Source organism: Polypterus senegalus, chromosome 4 (genome assembly GCF_016835505.1).
Source record: "Polypterus senegalus isolate Bchr_013 chromosome 4, ASM1683550v1, whole genome shotgun sequence".
Classification (NCBI taxonomy): domain Eukaryota; kingdom Metazoa; phylum Chordata; class Cladistia; order Polypteriformes; family Polypteridae; genus Polypterus; species Polypterus senegalus.
This window is the reverse complement of record NC_053157.1, coordinates 246,639,539-246,661,324: the sequence shown is the minus strand read 5'-3', so window position 1 is coordinate 246,661,324 and position 21,786 is coordinate 246,639,539. Positions and strand designations below refer to the sequence as shown.

Sequence of the window (21,786 nt, the reverse complement as noted above, 5' to 3'; positions counted from 1 at the left end):
GCACATCCCTTTCATCTAAAAAAGCTTTCAGTTGAATATATACACTTCTCTTCAAAACTGTGGACAAAAATGGAAGCTTGGAAAATCAGTCTAAAATTAGATAGCACAGTGGGATCTAGATTTGTTTTTTTTTATCAATGATTGCACTATGGCATGTTTAAACAAATTAGGAACTACACCTGAGGAAAGGCTGCTATTAATAATAGCAAGAACAGATGGCCCTAAAACAGAAATAATCTCATTAAAAAGAGAAGGTGGAACAACATCAAAAGGAGAACCTGAGGGCTTCAATTGACCAACAATCTCAAATAAAGAAGATAGGGTCATCGGCTCAAACTGATGAAAACAGCAGAGCAGGAAAAAACAGTTAAAGGGTCATAAGGAGTGAAAGGTATATAAGCCCTAACAGTATTCACCTTATCCACAAAAAAGTGCAAAAATTTCTCACATGTCTCAAAAGAAGGTTCCATACAGGCATTCTGTGGAGCATTTAAAACCCTATCTATAGTGTCAAATAACACACGAGGTTTATGACAGTTTGACAAAATAATATTTGACATGTACGCTCTTTTGGCATCTTTCACAATACACTGATAACAACGCCAACAATCTTTCAGTACTTGAAACAATACATGCAAATTATCCTTTCTCCACTTACGCTCAGCTTTTCGACACTCGCGAGGTTGTGTCGTTCAACCAGGGCTCAGATTTAATTTTAGGCTGCCTGGTTTTCAATGGAGCCACAGCATCTAAAACAGTTCGGCAGGTGGAATAAAACCAGGAGCATAGCTCCTCCGTATTGGAGGACGCAGGTTCAGGAAGATCGCATTTACTAAACAAAGCGGAAAAATGTACAGCAGTAGATGGATTAATGACACGACAGCGCCGCACAGAAGCACGGGATTTACCAGCTTTACAGGGCAAGGTGATGTCAAATATTACAGGCTTATGATCTGAAAACACTGCATCCAAAATTGTCAAATTCGCCACAGAACAGCCAAGCGATAGAACAAGATCCACCGTATACCCAAGTTCATGCGTCGGTCCAGACACCCACTGCATAAAACTAAAAGAGTCAAAAAGGCTTAGAAAGTCCTTCACCATCGGTTTATCAGGACAACATACATGTATATTAAAATCTCCAAGAATAAGGATTCGATCATATTTAGGCACAATTTCAGTCAATAAATCAGAGAAGTCATTGAGAAAGTCCTTATTATATTTAGGAAGCCGATAAATCACAACAAACAATACTGAGAGCGGGCAACCTAGCTCAAATAGGCTCACTTCAAAGCTGGAGGGAAAAGATGATAAAAAAAGCTGCTTACATGTATATTTATTAAGAAAAACAGTTGCAATTCCTCCTCCTCGGCCTGATGTCCGGGGAGAATTAAAATAAGCACAGTCCGAAGGTAGAAGCTCTGAAAAAACGCTGGATTCCCCAACATTCAACCAAGTCTCCGTCACACAGACAAAGTCCAGTGCATTGGAGATGAAAAAATCCTTAAGAATAATAGTTTTGTTTGACAGGGATCTAGCGTTTACCAGACCAATCCTGGCAGGAGCCGGTGTCATCGGGGCGCCTGCATTCCAAGGAACCCGGCGAAGAGGCCGCAGATTTCCCAAAACCGCTCCGCATTGTCGGGGGTAAAGATAGTAGAGACAGAAGGGGATGTGACAGCCAGAAGAACTCCACTGACCCGGCCACAGGCACCAACCAGGTGTAGGCAGGATCCCATTGATTTCGAAAAGAACCGAGGGGACAAGCCTATCTGAATCCAATCAAAGACCCAGCATAACTAGAATGAATAATCAGTTTAATAGCTCACTGTTTTGGTGTGCTGAAGGCTGCCTGGCTATCACATTACAAATCTGTTCATGGTGATTTATGTGTTGTGTCTTGTTTTTATTTTATTTCATTTGTAAATGTCCACTGAGCTCTGAGCCTGTCTAATGTGAACTGCAGTATGCAATAATAAATAAGAAATACTGACGTGAATTAAATCCCTTATTACAGTTTATCTCTTCTCTCACTGTATGTCTTATTGTCACTTTATGGTCTTCCTTCTCTGAGCTCCCGCCTCACATTAACTTTTCACCCTCAGTGTCTCCTCAGATGTTCTCTCTGTGAGGTCTCAGCTTGCTCTTTAAATCTCCTCCTCCTCCTCCTCACTGAGCAAAGACAAATATTCACTTTGATTTTTTCACAAGTCACTTCCTTGTTTGTCTCACTGATTCCCTCTACCTGCCTCTCCTCAGACTGACGATGGCTGAAGCCCAGTTGTGCGGATTACAGGATGAGTTCACTTGCTCGGTGTGTCAGGACACCCTGACTGACCCTGTCACCATCCCCTGTGGTCACAATTTCTGTCTGAAGTGCATCACCGACTACTGGGATCAAAGCCATGTATGCAGCTGTCCTCAGTGCAGAGAGAACTTCAGCACGAGGCCTGCTCTGCGAAGAAACACTCTGCTGAATGAAGTCATCAAAAAATTAAAGAAGACGGTTTCTCCGCCATCTAAGATTTATGCCAGCCCTGGAGACGTGGAGTGTGATGCCTGTACTAGGAAGAGGGTCAGAGCAGTGAAGTCCTGTCTAACCTGCTTGGCCTCTTTCTGTCAGACTCACCTGCAGCCTCTCTATGAAATAGCAGCCTGGAAGGGACACAAGCTGGTTGATCCTGATAGAAATTTGAAGGAGAAACTCTGTGTGAAACATCAGAAAAATCTGGAGATGTTTTGCAGAACCGATGAGACGTGTATCTGCTTGATGTGTGCGGTGACTGAACATGATGGTCATGAAAAGGTTGAGCTGGAGACGGAAAGAGAAGGAAAACAGGTGAGTGGAGTTTAGTGTTTAATGGAAACTCAATACAAAAAGAGTTAAAAGTGATACGTAAATGTAGTTTGTCAGAGAAATTCATTCCTTCATGTTGAGGAGTCTTAATTTGCTTGTATAGGACAGCAGGGAGCTGGAGCCTATCCTGGTGAGACTGGGAATAAGACATGAAACAGTCCAGGATGAGATACACATTGTGATCCATGGACAGTCGAGTGAACTGAGTGCTCTCATTAAACTGAGTGGAGAATCTTTGTGTTCTGATCACTTGTGTCTCGAGTACCTCAGGCCTCTCTAAGAGACAAATTACACTCACATTTCAGTTAATATTGATGTCTGGGATTAGATCTAAAATTCTTATAATATGCATAGAAGTGGCTTTGTAATAAAGATGTTCTCACTTTATTAAAGTATTAAATAATTCTGCACTTAATTAGTGATCAGACATAATTTCATTTCCTTGATAATTACACTGTACGATTGTAAGATGGACAACATAAGAAATTTGGCAAACAAGTGGTGATCATCAAGCCCGTTTTTTCTTTGCTAATAAGTATGCATCCCAAAATCTCCTCCAGATTCTTCTTAAAGGTTATCGAGATTTCTCCTTAAACTTCATCATCCCACAACTCTTTGTGTAAAGAAGCGCCTCCTGACTTCAGTTGCATGTCCACTTAATTTCCATTAATATATTTGAGAATGAAATTCACCCTTAAGAAGTAAAGAATTCTGCTGGTTCTGCCTTATCAATGCCTTTGAGGATTTTAAATACCTGTATGAGGTCCCCATACTGTCTCCTCTGCTCAGATTAATGTGCTGCTTTGTCTTACTTATGTTTCACGTGAATATCAGCACGTCAGAAGATAGTATTTTTTAACTGTTTGTTCATTTGAGTCAATTTCTGAGATGCCCCAAAGGTAAATTTCTGGTTTTAAGTTGTTTAATTTAATATATTTACCCTCAAGTGTCTGAATTTCTAAAGGATCTGTCATGTTTGTATGAGGAAGGAGCTTTTGATGAAGTTGAATGAGGATAGTTGTGTTCTGAATTTGGATTTGATCTCAATGTTTGTGCATGGATTAAGTTACCGTACAGCAGTTCAGAAGCCTTGGTTTGTATAAATAAGATCCATTGTGACTCTTTCACTTTAGACTGTTGAACCAGACAGGGATGTCCATTATCACCGATACTTTTTGTAATTTCAATTCAACCCTTAACTGTTCATTTCCAGAAGCAGTCAGAGGTAAAAGACATCATAATGAAAGTTGTTGAAAAGCAAAATGTCTTAATGCTGACCTGGCGCGCTTTATTGCAGATCTATAGACGACATTGTTCATCCACAGTCCAGCTCTTTTAAAATTCTGCAATGCTTCCATGTCTGCTGACTTCTCCTGCCTTATATGCCCTTCTTTTAAACCTAACACCCTGCCCCTTGACTGTCTACCAGTTGGTCACTTTTAAACTTTGACTTTGATTTGCTTCACTAGAATTGACCCATTTTGGGTTTTCTTTACACCTTTCAGTCCACACCTTCTGATCTCTTGATCCTAATAGATGGACAACCGCCACCCCTGAATTCTGTCCTGTTTATTACACAATTAAGACTCTGGACAGGCTGCTTTTTCACTATTTGGTGTTTAAACATTCTATGTTAATAAATAATCAGGAATTACACTGATGAACCAGTTAATGTTTGTATAATAAAGTCCACCTTTACTATCATAAATTCTTCAAATTTGCATTTTTTTCAAATTGTTAAAAACCTGGAGATATTTTTTCATTTTTCAGTATTTTTTGTATTATCCTCATCGCTGCAGGCTCCGTTCACTGTAGACAATCTGACAGTTAAAATACAGTTACAAACTTCACAAATTACAGCATGTACACACATAAGAATAAAGATTAGTTTAAACAGACATTAAACAAAGCAACTTCAACTGAGTAACATAAAAGAATGAAACAAGACATGTCCATTAATATCATCATCGAGACGAGGCCAGTTAACAAAAGAGGAGAGGAAAACAAAAACTACAGCTGTCATCAAATCTGGAGGAAATAAGCCTCTGGAGGTTCACTGCCATTTTGAACAGAGAGAATTCAGACACATCTGAAGACCTCAGCCTACTGGCCACCCACCTCCTGCTGGTCCTTCTACCGTACACGTCTGTCCTGGGCAGGCTGATCAGTCCTTTAACTCTTCAGTTCCAAAGCTCCCGATACCTCAGGTGTCTTAGTCATGGGCTACTAAACAGCTTGGCAGGCGAGAAGTGGAACAGAAAAATACTGGAGCAAAAAGAGAAAGAGAAAAGTGAGTGATTGGTAATAGTTCACGATGATTATATTACTTACACTTTTATACAAATGACTAACAAACAGAGATGTAACAAGTAAAGCTAACAGTCAGCCCTACCAGCTATGCCAGGATAAAGTGATGACTCATCAGCCTGAGATTAATCCTTTGACTATTTAGAAGACTGAAATCGTGAGATCTTAATGTGAACTCTGGTGTGAATGTGCAGATAACTTCAGATACATACAGTAAGAGGGGCCTCAACCATTTAAAGCTGGATATGCCTGTTTGACACTCCTATCTGTATTTGGTGGTCTGTAGTCCACTCCTAATGTCAGGCCTGTACCCTTGGTGCTCATTAGTCAAATCTCTGTACCCTCACAGATTTGAAGGAGTCAGTTATTAATGAAATTCTACACCACCAACACACACTGTAATTTCTCAATTTTGTGTATCCATTTCTGTTCTTGGCCTCCCTAGGCTTTAGTCAGGTTTCATTTCCTGCAGTCACATCTTATTTATGTGTTTCTCCATATAACTGCCATTCATTTGTTTTCTTTTTGATGGCCTTGTGTATTCATGTCTCCTATTTAAAATGCATTGCTAATTTGATTTTGACTTATCCCCTATAGTCAAGACATTTCAAAGTTGGCTTTTACACTTTTATTATTATCAAGGCCTGTTCCTCTTCATTAAGCCTGGTCTTTCATAAACTTATGTTTTTGGTTTCCAGTCCTCTAGTTTGATTCTATATTTGTTTTTTGTATTACTATATTTTCTTTACTTTTTTGACTTTCATATTAATATCCAGCCCATCTTATCCCTTAGTCTTATTAATATCACTGCCTGTTTCTGATTATGAGTTTTTAATCCTCGACTTCTTAAACTCCTTGTTAAAAGTCCACAACTGACCTCCTTGTTTGACTTCCCTAAATACCAGTGGATCCTATGCCAGGGGTGCAGCTACCATCTGCTGTAAAAAATCCCCCTGATGCCCCTTAGCCCTGTGCCCCTCCATCTTAAACCAAATGTGAGCCTCATGTTAAAATCTCTGATCTCTCCAGTCCTCCCAGTAGTGTCTTGTGTCAAAGACAGTACTTCTGATAAGACTACCGGGTGTCTTCTCCTCCATTTTCACTCTTTACTTACACAATTGCCAGCCTGCTGTTACTTTTGTCACTTACTGTGACGTTGACAATGACAACTGGATATGCTCCTCTCTGTAAAATAGCCAAGCCACATGCCCTCCAAGCCATAAAGCAGCCCACTGTGTGCGACTCGTTTGCTCTTCTTAATGTTTGAACTCTGAGTTAGTTAACTTTCACTTGTGTTATTATTTATTTCTCTGATCTTCAGTTATAATGGTTTCTTTAAGTATTTCTATTAGTGACTCCTTTGATTTATTGTCAGATTTCTCTGAGCTCATTAAACTCCTCTTCAGATTTCACTTTTTACTGAACTCCTCAGACTCACTGTGTCTCGGCCTCAGTTATCTCACTTGACTCCATAAAATGACCAAACACTTGACAAAGTTCTCACAAGTCTCAACTCCACAATGGCCTTGTTGGTCCTACAATTGCAGTCCTTAGCCATCCGAGGTCTCCTGGGTTTACCGGTTTCTTCAGTTTTTATGTGTGAAGCTCTGATATCCTGGTTGTCGATGTGATGTCCTCTAAATCTCAAAGACTGACTCGTACACCAGTGAGCCTTCAGACTGTCTCCTTTATTTGTAGCTCTCTTCAAGCCCAAACTCCATCTTGAATTGAACTGTTAAATTAAACATTTATTTGAATGTGTGATATTCATATCTATCTATCTATCTATCTATCTATCTATCTATCTATCTATCTATCTATCTATCTATCTATCTATCTATCTATCTATCTATCTATTTGTTTAATTAAATCTCTGTGTGTCATCTACTGTGTCAAAATGAAGACAAGTCTGACAGAAACAGTAAATTGTGTCATGGAATGTGAAACAAATGTGTTGTGCAAATTTAATTACTGAAAATGACACCATGAGCTGAGAAAGTGGAAGAGAATTCTGATGAGACCCCTATATGTCCTCTTGTGTGTCCAAACAGAAACAGCTGGTGATGACACAGAGTGAAATTAGGAGGAGACTTGAAGAGAAAGAGAAGAAACTGAAGGAGACAAGGAGGACAACGGAGGAGATGAAGGTGAGTGGAATTAAGATGACACTTCATATCAAAGAGAGGAAAAAAAAGGGTTGTGAGAGTTTGTGATAATGATGCTGAAACGGGCTGATTGCTGCCACTCATCTTCCTAAACTAATATAAGGACAGGCCAATATCAGCCCATGAAGAGTCCTGCTGTACATTCATCTATTGATATCATCAGCTCTGTCGAAAAGACACTTATAAGGTTGTTGTGATGTGAGATTTTGCATACAAGATGATAAATATTTTGTATGTCTTTTTTTTTGTAATTTAGGCAAAGCAATGTAATTTAGTGTTACATTGATGAGAAGCATTCATGTTTACCACCCCTTTAGGACTGAGTCTCTTTGAATTTTATGACAGGATTTTGGGGAAGTTCCTTAAACCTTTTTGGCAAATGTTTCTCTGCTAAAGTCTCTCTCAACCCCCCACAAGAAAGCCAGGTTGCCTAACTGGCAAACTTTAGCTCAACAAATGGTTTGGGGCAGGTGTGAAGGATGTTCTATTGCCCCATTGGTCTGAATTATGGCTGTTTGGAATTGGCTTGTATCAGAAGCCTTTAACACTAGAATTACCAGAGCCTACGAAAAAACTCGTAGATCCGTCCCACCTTAAATCGCTTCTCACCTCCCCGCCAGTGTCTTTTGTCCTCTAAATGTGTTGATAAGCAGCAAACAGAAAGCAGTCTGCTGTCACATCCCCCACCCCGCACAGTATTCTCAGCTGAAGTCTGACACACTATAGCTTGAATGTTATTTATTTGGATCACATAAAGACGTGCTATAGCTGAAATAGTCTTTATGTGATCCAAATAAATAACATTCGAGCTATAGCGCATCTTTATATAATCCAAATAAATAACATGCGCTAGTGTTTACATCTGGACAGTGTGTGTGCCTTAAAAAGAAGTCTGCATTCTCGTACCCATGCTTGCGAACTGAAGTGTCTTCGTGCACTTTCGTGGCACTACACATGTATTTTTTGAGCATGCCTGTGTCACTCAAACACAGGAAGTTCTGCAGTGTACTTGTGACTTTCTTTTTTCTTCAGTTATAGTCTTAAATAAAAGTGCACTTGTTTATTTACTTACTTCCTACAGAGTGCAGAGCTATAGCACGTCTTTATGTGAAAACAGCAGTGTCAGATGGGGAGGGGAGGGGAGGGTAAGATCGTGAACGCGACTGAGAAAATGAAATTGAATTAAAAAAAAAAAAGATAACCTTTACAAGTATCATACATTTACATCGGCTGTTACAGACTGAAATAAAATGTATGTTTTTATTCTTAAATAGTAATAATAAAAGCAGCTGACTTCTCAAAACAGACTTACCGGGGATCAAGCCCATGAAGCTTTGATTACCAAGAAACAGCTGATACCGTTGCGCCACCGAAGCAGTCGTTGTAAATGTGTGTCAGTATCGCACCCTAAAAAGTGTTTTTTTTTCTGCAGTTATATTTTTGAATAGAAGCGCACTTGTTCTGTTATATTTGTACCTTTTGTGAAAGTGTTTATTTGATATTTGGAAATCAGGCTTAACACATTATACACTTCATGTCTACATTTTGTCAATTATTACTAAAACATGAAAAATGTTTCTGTTTTAATGATGTGTTGACTGTACATAGATTGTTGTAGACACGGAACACACATGAAATGCATGTGTTCCATATAATGATATAGTATTTATAAAAGGTGTCATTTTGCTTGACTTATCACTCTATACAACACCAAGCAACTGACACGCAGGTAAACAGACTTGAGCTGAGAAAACTGTGCACTGGTGGGGGATGTGACAGCAGAATGCTTTCTGTTTGCTGCTTATCAACACATTTAAAGGACAAAATATGCTGATGGAGACGTGAGAAGTGATTTAAGGTGGGACTGATCTATGAGTTTTTTCGTAGGCTCTGGTAATTCTAGTGTTAAGTACCACGAAGTCCTATTAGCTCTAGGGGTTGGACAGAACATCTATAAATGTGCTCACACACTCTCTCTCTCTCTTACCAAACTGCTGAATGATCATCTCACACCATGAACTGAAAAGGACAACAGAATGAAGAACACAGCTCGGCAGCCATATTGAGACAGGGATGCAGCCTGTTCTGAAGAAAGCTAACCACAAATGAGGTGTTAGCTAGAGACATTTTATGTAACAAACAAGTCTGTGTGCCGCCTGAAACTACACATCACCATTTAATCAGGTTGTATGGTTGCCAATATTCAAATGTACTTTGCATATTGTTATTATTTATGAATATTAGCAATAATACATTGTTTAAATTGTAACTTAACTCCTGCTAGTCTTTTACTACACCTAATTGCCTGAGGTTATAGATGTAGAATGGAAGGTGGGGAGAAGTTATATGGTACAGTACCTTATAAACAATGGTAAGTCTGTGAGATTTGAGGCATTCTAACAAAGGCTACATATTAATAATACAAAAGGGAAAAGCAGAGTAATATAGTACTCTACTAAGACAAAACAAAGGTAATTTCAGAAAAGAAGGAAAAAATAAACAATCAAAAAAGAAAGACACAAAGATGAAAATGACAATGACATTCAACACACAATATCTACCATACATGTGAATAAAAATATAGAAAGTGAAATACACACCTCAGCTCCTTCTGAAGTTCACACAATATTCCAGAGTTAAAGTTGTCTGATTATAATGTGAAAATGAATTGTAGAAGATGGCCAATGAAAGAATCTGAAAATTTAAATGTAAAATGTTTTCACAGTCGCACTGAGCCATTATAATACAGTAATCCCTTGCTATATCGCGCTTCGACTTTCGCGGCTTAACTCTATCGTGGATTTTATATGTAAGCATATCTAAATATATAACGAGGATTTTTAGTTATGCTTCGCAGGTTCTGCGGACAATGGGTCTTTTTACTTCCTGTACATGCTTCCTCAGTTGGTTTGCCCAATTGATTTCATAGAAGGGACGCTATTGGCGGATGTCTGAGAAGCTGACCAATCAGAGCACGCAGTTAAGTTCCTGTGTGCTGAATGGCTCAGCGACGTAGCGCTGAATTCGATTCCGCGGCGTTAACCAGGAAGTCTCGTCTCGCTCATTCAGCATCAACGTGTTTCGCTGTGTAAAGAGTTAACTTTTCTGCTCTTTTATGTTTATCTTTGTGCATAGTCAAGCCCTTCATTATGGCTCCAAAACGATCTACTCCTGCTACTGCTTCAGGGGCCAACAGAAGATGTTAATGATTGCCAAAAAGTAAACATTTTGGATATTTTGAAGGAAGAGAAAAGCTACACCACTGTAGGATGCCATTATGGCATCAATGAGGCTACGACTCTTTTTATTTAAAAAGTAGGAAAAGAATATAAGATCTACAGCCGCAGTGGAGTTGTTAGTGGACGTAATAAGGCAGTAGTCTGGATGGAATCTGCTTTAGGGATTTGGATTGAAGTCTGCCGGAAGAAGAACAATGGCGGTGCTATACAGTTGCCTGAAGAGGCTCCTTTAGAAGAGCTGTAACTCTCTCCTTTGTTGTGCAGTAAAACTAAACTCCTCGTTATCGGACAAGTCGTTGTGTCATTGTTGGTGAGTAACCATAATTAATTTTCTACTTACTGTACTTAGTACATATACATACGTTTAGTGTCACTGTACACACATTTACTGTATACAATTTTTCTTGCATTGTACGTATTTATTGCTGGTGGCCTGTCTATCGTAATGTCTGTAACATATGTGATATCGGAGACGCTCAATATCTTTAAAATAATATTTAGGTTTTACTGTATATAAACAGTGTGTTTACATACATAATTTCAATGAATCTTACCTAATATCTAAGAGAATACAAAGGGTTTATGCTGTAAAACTGTGCGGGGAATATTTATAAACTGTGTGGGAGAGTTTATAAGGACTTAAAATATATAAAAATAACCATACAAACATATGGTTTCTACTTCGCGGATTTTCACCTATCGCGGGGGGGTCTGGAACGCAACCCCCGCGATCGAGGAGGGATTACTGTATAAGGACTGCAGTGAGCTCACCAGAGTCACGTCCCTGGAGATGATCACTGGCCTTCACCTATTTAGACAGGTCTTCAAAGACGGAGTTCCTCATACAAGTCAATCAATTTTTACAAAAGTAGCATTGAGAAAAAGTCGACCCCCACCCCTGAGAGAGAGAGCATGGCCAATGGAGTAAAACTTAAGGCTTGTAAACATACCTAAATTGATGAGTTTGATAAGCCAATAGAGATGAATGGAGAAGAAAAAGAAATACAGAAATAATTGCTTCCTCTGTGCTTTAAGAGCTTATTCTAAAATATTACTGATTAGATCCTGCCATATTTTGAAAAAAATCTGTACAGATCCTCTAACTGAGTATTTGATTTTTTCCAGTTTCAAATAGTATAAAACATTGCTTTCCCACTGCCTTAAAAGAGGTGAGCTAGGATTCTTCCAGTTTAGCAAAATAAGTCTGCGTGCCAAAAGTGTAGTAAATGAAATCACAATTTGTTTGTCCTTCTCCAATTTAAACCCATCTGGAAGAACCCCAAACACAGCTGTTAATGGGTTAGGAGGGATTGTGACACCAAGGCTGTCTAAAAGGTAATTAAAAATTTTGGTCCAGAATGATGTTAATTTGGTGCAGGCCCAAAACATGTGACCCAGTGAGGCTGGGACTTGATTACAGCATTCGCAGGTTGGATCTTGCCCTGGAATCATTTTGGAGAGTTTTAGGCGAGACAGATGTGCTCGATACATAATTTGAGTTGAATAATTGTATGCTTTGCGCATATGGAGCTCGAGTGAATTTTCTGCATTGCTATTTTCTTTGAAGGGAGGGACTGTAAAATAATTTTATATATTGCAGAGATGGTGTCTGAGTCCTTGAAATTGAGCAATATTTTTTCAAGCATGGACGAGGGTGCAAGATGAGGAAAATCGGGAAGGTTCTGTTTAACAAAGTTCCTGATTTGAAGATAGTGAAAGAAATGTGTAGCTGGAATGTTAAATTTGGAATGTAATTGTTCATAGGATGCAAAGACGTTGTCTATATAAAGATCTCTAAGCAAGTTAATCCAAATTTTTTCCAGATATTAAAACTGCATATGTTTGTGAAGGTTGAAAGAGGTGGTTCTCTTGCAGAGGTGCCACAGATAGAAGCTTCTCCATCTTAAAATGCTTTCTACATTGGTTCCATATTCTAAGTGAGTGAAGCACAATTGGGTTATTAGTATATTGCCGATAACTTGTTTATTTGGGCACAGAGCAGGAATATAAAGAAGTACTGCAGGATTTTCCTTCTATTGTGGTCCAAGCCTGTGTATGTTCTTCTATTTGTGTCCAGGATTTTATAGCTTGTATGTTTGCTGCCCAGTAATAAAACTGGAAGTTAGGTAGAGCCATGCCACCTTCTGCCTTTTGTCTTTGTAGGGTCGCTCTTTGATGCGTGGATGTTTTGAGTTCCAAATAAATGAGGTTATTGTTGAATCTAATTGCTTAAAAAATGATTTATTAATGTATATTGGAATGTTTTGAAATAAAAAAGGAGCTTAGGAAGAATATTCATCTTAACAGTGTTAATTCTTCCAGCTAGTGTGAGATGAAGGGTTGACCATCTATGCAAGTCTTGCTTTAATTTTTTCCATTCAGACGGTGAAATTTTGTTGATAAAGAGCGTTATGTTTACTTGTGATGTTTACCTAGGTATTTAAACTGTTCTGCAATGATAAAAGGTAGGGTATCTAATCTAATATTATATGCTTGAGAATTCACTGGAAAGAGTACACTTTTATTCAGATTAATTCTGAGACCAGAGATCTTTTGAAATTCTGTGAGTGCTGCTAAGACTGCAGGCACAGAATTTTCTGGGTCTGATATATACAGTACCATATCATCTGCATATAGAGAAATTTTCTGTTCCAGTCCTTCTCTGATAATCCCCTTTATCTGATCATTATTTCGACAGATGTATTGCCAGTGGTTCAATGGCAATTGCAAACAGTAGCGTGACAAGGGCATCCTTGTCTGGCACCACGTTCTAGTTTAAAGTAGTCTGAGCAAATGTTGTTGATACAAACTGAAGCTTCTGGATTGGTATACAGTAATTTGATCCATGCACAAATGTTCGGGCCAAACCCAAATTTCTCCAATGTAGTAAAAAGGTATTTCCATTCAATCATGTCAAATGCTTTTTCTGCATCCAATGATAATAATATTTCTGGGGTGTTTGATTTAGTTGGTGAGTATATTACATTAAACAGGTCGAAGATTTGAAGATAAGTGTCGACCCTGATAAATCCAGTTTGATCTTGTGATATTACAGGGAGCACTTTCTCCATCCTTCTAGCTATGATTTTGAGAGTATTTTAACGTCATTATTCAAAGTGAAATTGGTGTGTATGATGCACATTGTAATAAGTCCTTATTTCGTTTAGGGAAAAGGGTGATTAATGCTTGGCGAAAGGTTTGAGGAAGAGTTTGATTGTCTCTGGCTTCTTAAATGTTGCTAATAGGAGGGGAGCTAGCTGAGCGGAGAATTTCTTATAAAATTCTGCAGGGTAGCCATCAGGGCCTGCTGCTTTCCCTTGAAGTGACTTTATAGCATCTAGTAATTCTGATAATGCCAGAGGTTTATCAGTTCCTCCCACTAAAAGTCTATTTGTGGTATCTGTAATGTATCCAGAAATGCATTAGATTGTGTATTGTCTTCTTTAAACTCAGTAGAATATAAGGATTTATAGTAGTCTCTAAATGTGTGCATTATATTTTGTGGTCGATGATTTTATCTCCGTTGTGTTGGTGATTACTGGGATTGCGTTGACTTCTTGCTTGTGAATTTGTTGAGCTAAAAGCTTATTAGCTTTCTCTCCATGTTCATAGTAATGATGTCTGGATATATACATTAGTTGTTCAGTTTCTTTAGTTGTCAAGAGGTTTAATTCTGAATGCAGAGCCTGCCTTTTCCTATGTAGAGTCTCGCTTGGTAAGTCTGGCATGTTCTTCATCTATTCTAGTAATTTTGCTTTTTATCTCTGCTACTTTCTTGGTTTCTAATTTATTTCTGTGGGAAAGATATGAGATAATCTGTCCTCTTAAGAAGGCCTTAAGAGTTTCCCAGAGTATTCCTGCAGAGATCTCTGAGGATGTATTTGTCTCTAGGAAGAATTGATTTGTTTGGATATAAATTCTGTACAATTCTCGTCTGCTAATAGAAGCGGGTTGAGACGCCATCTGCGGTGAGTGTGTGGGGCTTAGTAATTTAGCTCCAAGATCAGGTGCATGGTCAGAAATAACAATAGCATGTATTTGCAAGATTTAATCTTAGGCAAGAAGTTATTATCTATAAAGAAATAATCAATCCTTGAGTAGCAATGATGTACTGGTGAGTAGAAAGAATATGTTCTTGAATTTGGGTTTAAAAACCTCCAGGGTCTGATAAGTTGTGATCAGTTATAAACTTTGTAATTATCTTTGCAGTATTAGATGTCGTCCCCCCTGTGATAGTAGTCCTATCTAAGAGTGGATTTAAAACACAATTAAAGTCCCCAGCCATTATAATTTTATGAGTGTTCAGATTGGGAATGGATGCAAATAAATTTTGTATAAATTCCTTATCATCAACATTAGGTGCATAAACATTTATCAAAATCATTTTACAGTTAGATAAGTCTCCCATGACCATCACATATCTCCCTTCAGGATCCAATACTACATCTGATGCTACAAATGGACTGTTCTATGTATGAGAATTCCCACACCTCTAGTTTTCTTTGTAAAACTAGAATGGAACATTTGGCCAGTCCAGTCTTTTTGTTGCCAGAACTGATCCTTGCTTAGTAAGTGGGTCTCCTGTAAAAATACTATTTTAGCGTTTAGACCTGTTAGGTGAGAGAGTACTTTCTTTCTCTTTAATTCATGATTCAGGCCTTTAACATTCCAGCTCACAAAGTTAACTGTCCCATCATGGAGACATTGATTCTGAATTTTTGATTTCATTTTGTAGTCTTAACTGGAAGTGAGACAGCTTTAACCTTAATTTCCTATTTCCCAAGAGTTATTGCCATGCAGCCTATTGTTATGTTGGTAGTTATAATTATAAAGATTAAAAGGATAGATTAGATATACAGATGGAGCCACGTCAAATAGCCGCGGCCGTGTGAATGGCGTGCGAATGGCGTACGGCTGCCCTATGCGCGTGATCCCCTCCCTCTACTGACAGAAGGCGTGTCAAGATTTCACAGTAAACACGCCCATTCATGCCCTATTTATTCATTTACCTGGTTCCACCACTAGATGGCGCTTTGTTCTCAAGAACACGTTAACACACGCCAGCAATTTAGCTGCGCTGAGTTGCAATCACGTGATTTTAACATTATATTTTATTATTATAATTATAACATTATATTATATTATATTATTATATAGGAGCTTCCCTGTCTGCCTATCATATAGTGCCTTTCCTTCCTACCTATCTATATATCTATCCCCTTAGCTGTTTTTTATATATCTATTATACAGTGCCTTCCTGTTTATTTATATATCTAGTGCCTTCTCTGCCTGTCTGTCTGTCTGATTGCATATAGCGCTGAACTTACTGCTCAGTACTATTCTGTCCTCTGCATATCCTGGAGTACAAAAGAAACAGCACCATACAGCAACATGTGCGAACTGGCAAGATCGGGGAAAAAACACGCGGTCTCTGATTACAAACCGCAAGATGAATGAAAGAGACAATATATGTAAAAACATCATCGCACTAATGCAATACTATTTGAAAACGAATAGCGTCAGATCGGGTTTGAATATGCGCCCGATCTGATGCTGTTCGTTTTCAAATAATATTGCATGTACTGTGCATTGAAAGTGCTGCACTGAATAAGCTGACTCCTTCTGTAACAGCGTGTATTCAAACCCGATCTGACGCTAATATTGCATGTACTTAACTATTTTAGAATAAAAACATACATTTGATTTCAGTCAGTCTGTAAGAGCCAGTGTAAATGCATGATAATTGTAAAGGTTAGCTTTTTTTAAATTCAGTTCCATTCTCTCAGTCACGCTCACGATCGCCCCCCCAATCTGACAATGCTGTTTTCACATAAAGACGCCCTATAACTCAAATTTGGTTTATTTGGAGACGCTATAGCTCGAATGTGATTTATTTGGAGACGCTATACTCGAATGTGATTTATTTGGAGACGCTATACTTGAATGTTATTTAAACAGGGAAGAAAGTACAATGTCAGGTGCTCATTCAGTGTAATAGGAACCATAGCACAGAGAGATGTGTACACTGCAACAAGTACACATGTCGTGAATGTAGGAAGGGTGTGTGGAATTGTTAATATTTGAATGTGATGATTTTATACAGCACGGATCGGAAATCAGCAATTCTTAGCATTGCACCACGCAAGCTGTCGTATCAACCGCCTACTGTAACTTGCTTTATTTTTTCTTCACTTATAGTCTAGAATAAAAGTGCACTTGTTTTTATTCTTGTACACCAACATATGTTCCTGTGTTTGAGCGACATTGGCATGCTCAAAAAAAATAGACGTGTAATGCCACAAAAACTGCATGCAGGCACTTCAGTTCAAGCATTGGTACGAGAATGCAGTCACAAGTACACTGCAGAGCTACAGCGCATCTTTATGTGAAAACAGCATTCTCAGATGGGGGGGTAGGGAAGGATCCTGAACACGACTGAGAGAATGAAAAGTGAATAAAAAAACTAACCTTTACAAGTATCATAAATTACACTGTTACACACTGAAATCAAATGCATGTTTTTATTCTAAAATAGTAAGACTAAGAGCAGTTTACTTCTCAAAACAAAGTGGTGCAGGATCGAACTCACGGTCTTCTGACTCAGTCGGAGCTGATTCAATTGCGCACGGAGGCAGTCACATAAACAAGTGTCAATGTCGCATGTTAAGGCGGTTTTTTCTGCAGTTATATTTTTGAATAAAAGCATACTTGTTCTGTTATATTTGTTCCTTTTGTGAAAGTGTTTGATATTTGGACTTCAGGCTTCATACATTATATAGTTTATGCTTACATTTTGTCATTTACTACTACAATATGAAAACGTTTCTGTTTTAAAATGTGTTTACACGGATTACTGTAGAAACGGAACACACGTGAAAAGCGTGTATTCCAAATAATGATCTATTATTTCCTCTAAAACTCCACTTCACTCCCAGATAATCCAATCAAGGCATGAGCTGGGAGAAGTTTGTGCACGTTCTAAGTCGTTCGGGGATGGAATAGCCGGCTACTTGCAGCTTTTCTTTTATCAGCACATTTAGATTAACAAAAGACACTGGCGGAGAGGTGAGAACGGTTTTAAGAAGCGATTGACTAGTTTTGGAAGAATACATTTTATTTCTAAAGTCGTGTGTGCGTGTTTTAATTGTTGGGGGATTGTTTGGGTATTTAAAAAAAACATTTACTTGAACCAACTACTTACAGTAAATGGGCAAAAATGGGAGACGCTTTTGTTTTAAATAGTCAAAGAGTTGGGCTAACAATAATAATTATTATTAATATTATTACTGGTCATAGAAACAAATGAAAACAATAGTTAAACACTTGATCATATGTATCTGTGCTAGTTTGTGTTTGTGATTATGTGACCCATAATAATTTTTCTCAGTATAAATAATTTTTTGGGTTTTAAGAACTCCATCAAAAGAGCAAACACAAACTTAGGTGAGAAACCTCAGTGGAGAATCCTGACTATGACATGGTGCTAATTGCTCTGTGTGTGTTTTTGGCGGGGAGGGTTCTTTAGACCTGTCTGCAAAAATGTGTTTGTGTTAAAGCCAACGGAGAAATGCAGGAGCACACACACACACCTCTCATCCACAAATGCTTTAACTGTTATCGTTGATTAAACCTATGAACACAGCTGTTCAGCAGTCCTAAACACAAGCGCATGGTCTATTTTTGTCCTTAATTAAAAGACATCAATACGTTAATAATTAACACAAAGATAACATTGTTTATTTTGCTGAATAAGGTAATAAGCTATATTTAAAATAAAACAAACCAGGAAGTAAGTGTTTTATACATTAAAGTACTCTGTATAACCAAGTGCCCTAACAAACAGCAACAGTGTACAGTACAGACAAAGAGTGTGTGTGCTGGTGGGGATTGGAAGGTGAATTAGGATACCTCATTTACAAGACAAAAGACGGTCTGAGGTGTGAATGCAGCTCCGCTTTGCTCTTCGGTGTGTGTGTGTTTTTTTAGGTTACTAGGGGTGCATTCTTAAATTCAGTCTGTCTAAATCTTTATAAACGCCAAGTTGGAAAATCATGTTTGAGAAAATGACAACAACAATTAAAATCTTGATCATTTCGTCCGTGCTATTTCGCTTTAAGTGACCCAAAATATTTTTCTTAGTTTTCTTAGAACTTCATTAAAAGACAAACTTAGGAGGAGTGGAATGTGAGAAATCTCAACGGAGAATGTACTGACTTCTCCTTATTACTGACTGTTAGATGGTGCTAAAATGTTTTTTCGTCCTGCTGGCGCAAATGTGTTTGTGTTAAAGCCAGCTCAGACAAACCTGACGAATGCGGGAGCGCGCACACACACACACACACACACCGGTGGCACTTTGGCGTTAGTGCTTCAACGTTAAACGAAGCCCGTAAACTTGATCCTGAACAGCAGACTGACTTTAACAATAATAGTTGATTGTTTTTATATTTATGTTTTTGTATATACTGTATTTTTAAATGTTCAAATGAACGTTTCAGAGTATATAATTTGTTGTGTCATCTGTTTACAGTGTTGGCTGATTTTGTGATTGAGACCCATGGGTTACATTGAACTGGAGTGGGACAAACGGCAAAGCCAAATTGCCCAAGAATTTAAAAGAGAATGTGCACGAGACTGTCATGCAGAGATTTCCGGATCTGACAGCGCACCACTGGTTCCGAGTCGGCTATTCCATCCCCCCAACGACTTAGAACGTGCACAAACTTCTCCCAGCTCATGCCTTGATTGATTATCTGGGAGTGAAGTGGAGTTTTAGAGTGGAAAGAATAGATCATTATTTGGAATACACGCATTTCACGTGTGTTCCGTTTCTACAGTAATCCGTGTAAACACAACTTAACTGGGTCGGGAACACTTAATATAAAGCATTTAATGTGCTACATTAATTAATGACGGGTTTGAGAAAATCTAGTAAATTAAACATTCATTTTAAGATTTAGTTTAGTTTGCACATTCTACTGACAAAATAAACTATTAGAATAAAGTGGAAATGTCGACTTTAATCTCGACATAATTGGCGACAATAAAGTGGAAATGTCGAGAATAAAGTCAACATGTCGACTTTAATCTCGACATTTAGATTTTTTTTTTCTTCACTGTGTCCGTATTTTTTTTTTCACCGTGGCCCTAATACGCTTCCGTAATGTACACTGGCTCTTACAGACTGACTGAAATCAAATGTATGTTTTTATTCTAAAATAGTACAGTACATGCAATATTATTTGAAAACGAAGAGCGTCAGATCGGGTTTGAATATGCGCCCGATCTGACGCTATTCGTTTTCAAATAATATTGCATTAGTGCGATGATGTTTTTACATATATTGTCTCTTTCATTCATCTTGCGGTTTGTAATCAGTGACGCGTGTTTTTCCCGATCTTGCCAGTTCAGCACATGTTGCTGTATGGTGCTGTTTCTTTTGTACTCCAGGATATGCAGAGGACAGAATAGTACTGAGCAGTAAGTTCAGCGCTATATGCAATCAGACAGTCATACAGGCAGAGAAGGCACTAGATATATAAATAAACAGGGAAGGCACTGTATAATAGATATATAAAAAACAGCTAAGGGGATAGATATATAGATAGGTAGGTAGGAAGGAAAGGCACTATATGATAGGCAGACAGGGAAGCTCCTATATAATAATGCAATATTATTTGAAAACGAATATGTAAATGCATGATAATTGTAAAGGTTAGCTTTTTTTTTTTAATTCAGTTCCATTCTCTCAGTCGCGTTCACGAAAAAATCTGACAATGCTGTTTTCACATAAAAACGCGCTATAACTCGAATGTGATTTATTTGGAGACGCGCTATACTCGAATGTTATTTATATAGGGAAGAAAGTACAATGTCAGGTGCTCATTCAGTGTAATAGGAACCATAGCACAGAGAGATGTGTACACTGCAACAAGTACACATGTCGTGAATGTAGGAAGGGTGTGTGGGAATTGTTAATATTTGAATGTGATGATTTTATATAGCACCGAATCGGAAATCAGCAGTTCTTAGCCTTGCACCACGCAAGCTGTCGTATCAACCGCCTACTGTAACTTGCTTTATTTTTTCTTCACTTATAGTCTAGAATAAAAATATTTTATTAACTAGTTTTATTAATTCATTTAGCATAATCATCATGGGTTGTGTATTGAGTGATTTAACAAATCTGTTTTATTAATCGGTTTGTTGTTTTTTTTACCACGTCATCTATTTATGAAACTATGTTGACAATACAAGAACTGCCTATACAGTATATTAAAGATACGGTATAGGGCTTCCTGGACACTGCAGTTAACTGAAGCAGTCAATGCTCCATCTGGCGGGATTATACAGCATTGCAACCATCTTTTTAGAAAGCGCATGGGGGCGTTTATGGGGCGGGGCATCGTTAACTGCGTCATCCGTGCACGGATCGTGCATGGTCCTGTCATGGACCTGTCATGCTCCAGGCGGCTGTTTGACGTGGCTCCCACTGTAGATATAGCCTGCTGTCTTTCTCTACCCCACTTAACCCCCCCTCCCTTTTTGCCTCCCCAAGTGAGGCTAAAACCCACTTCACACAGTCCCAGTCCTCTGACATACCCAGAGACAGAGCACCTCCAAAGCAAAACAAGCCCCCACGCAGCGGCATTTTAGGCTTAAAAAAATAGAGATATCTATTGCCAATATAGTCTAAATACTATATGCCTATAGTTCCTTTTTACAGATGCTGCTCCGTTTAGCAAGTTTTCCTGTCATTTTCCTCCAATTGTTGGATATGGATATGTATATACAATCTTGATGAGAACAGGGAATTCAGCCCAACAATGCTCGCCAGTCCTGTCCACTTAATTCTTCTAAGGGTAACATCAAGTCGAGTTTTGAAAGTCCCTAAAGTCCTACTGTCTACACACTACTTGGTAGCTTATTCTAAGTGTCTATGGTTCTTTGCATGAAGAAAAACTTAGTAATATTTGTGCAAAATTTACCTTTAACAAGTTATCAACTGTGCCCCCATGTTCTTGATGAACTCATTTTAAAATAACAGTCTCGATCCACTGCACAAATTCCCATCATAATTTTAAACACTTCACTCATGTCACCTCTTAATCTTCTTTTCCTTAAACTGTAAAGGCTCAGCTCTTTTAATCTTTCCTCATAATTCAATCCCTGTAGACCTGGAATCAGCCTAGTCGCTCTTCTCTGGACCTTTTCTAGT

At 38.3% G+C, this 21,786-nt stretch overlaps 1 protein-coding gene across 1 annotated transcript in view; it reads left to right on the top strand.

Moving 5' to 3' along the window:
* Window positions 1–2,237: 2,237 nt before the first annotated feature.
* The window catches only part of LOC120528395 (tripartite motif-containing protein 16-like), a 32,886-nt gene continuing 13,337 nt past the window's right edge, over window positions 2,238–21,786 (top strand). The window contains exons 1-2 of the mRNA XM_039752550.1: window positions 2,238–2,839; window positions 7,216–7,311. Coding sequence (XP_039608484.1) covers window positions 2,267–2,839; window positions 7,216–7,311 — 669 coding nt within the window. The 5' untranslated portion in view covers window positions 2,238–2,266. The remainder of the gene's footprint in view (window positions 2,840–7,215; window positions 7,312–21,786) is intronic.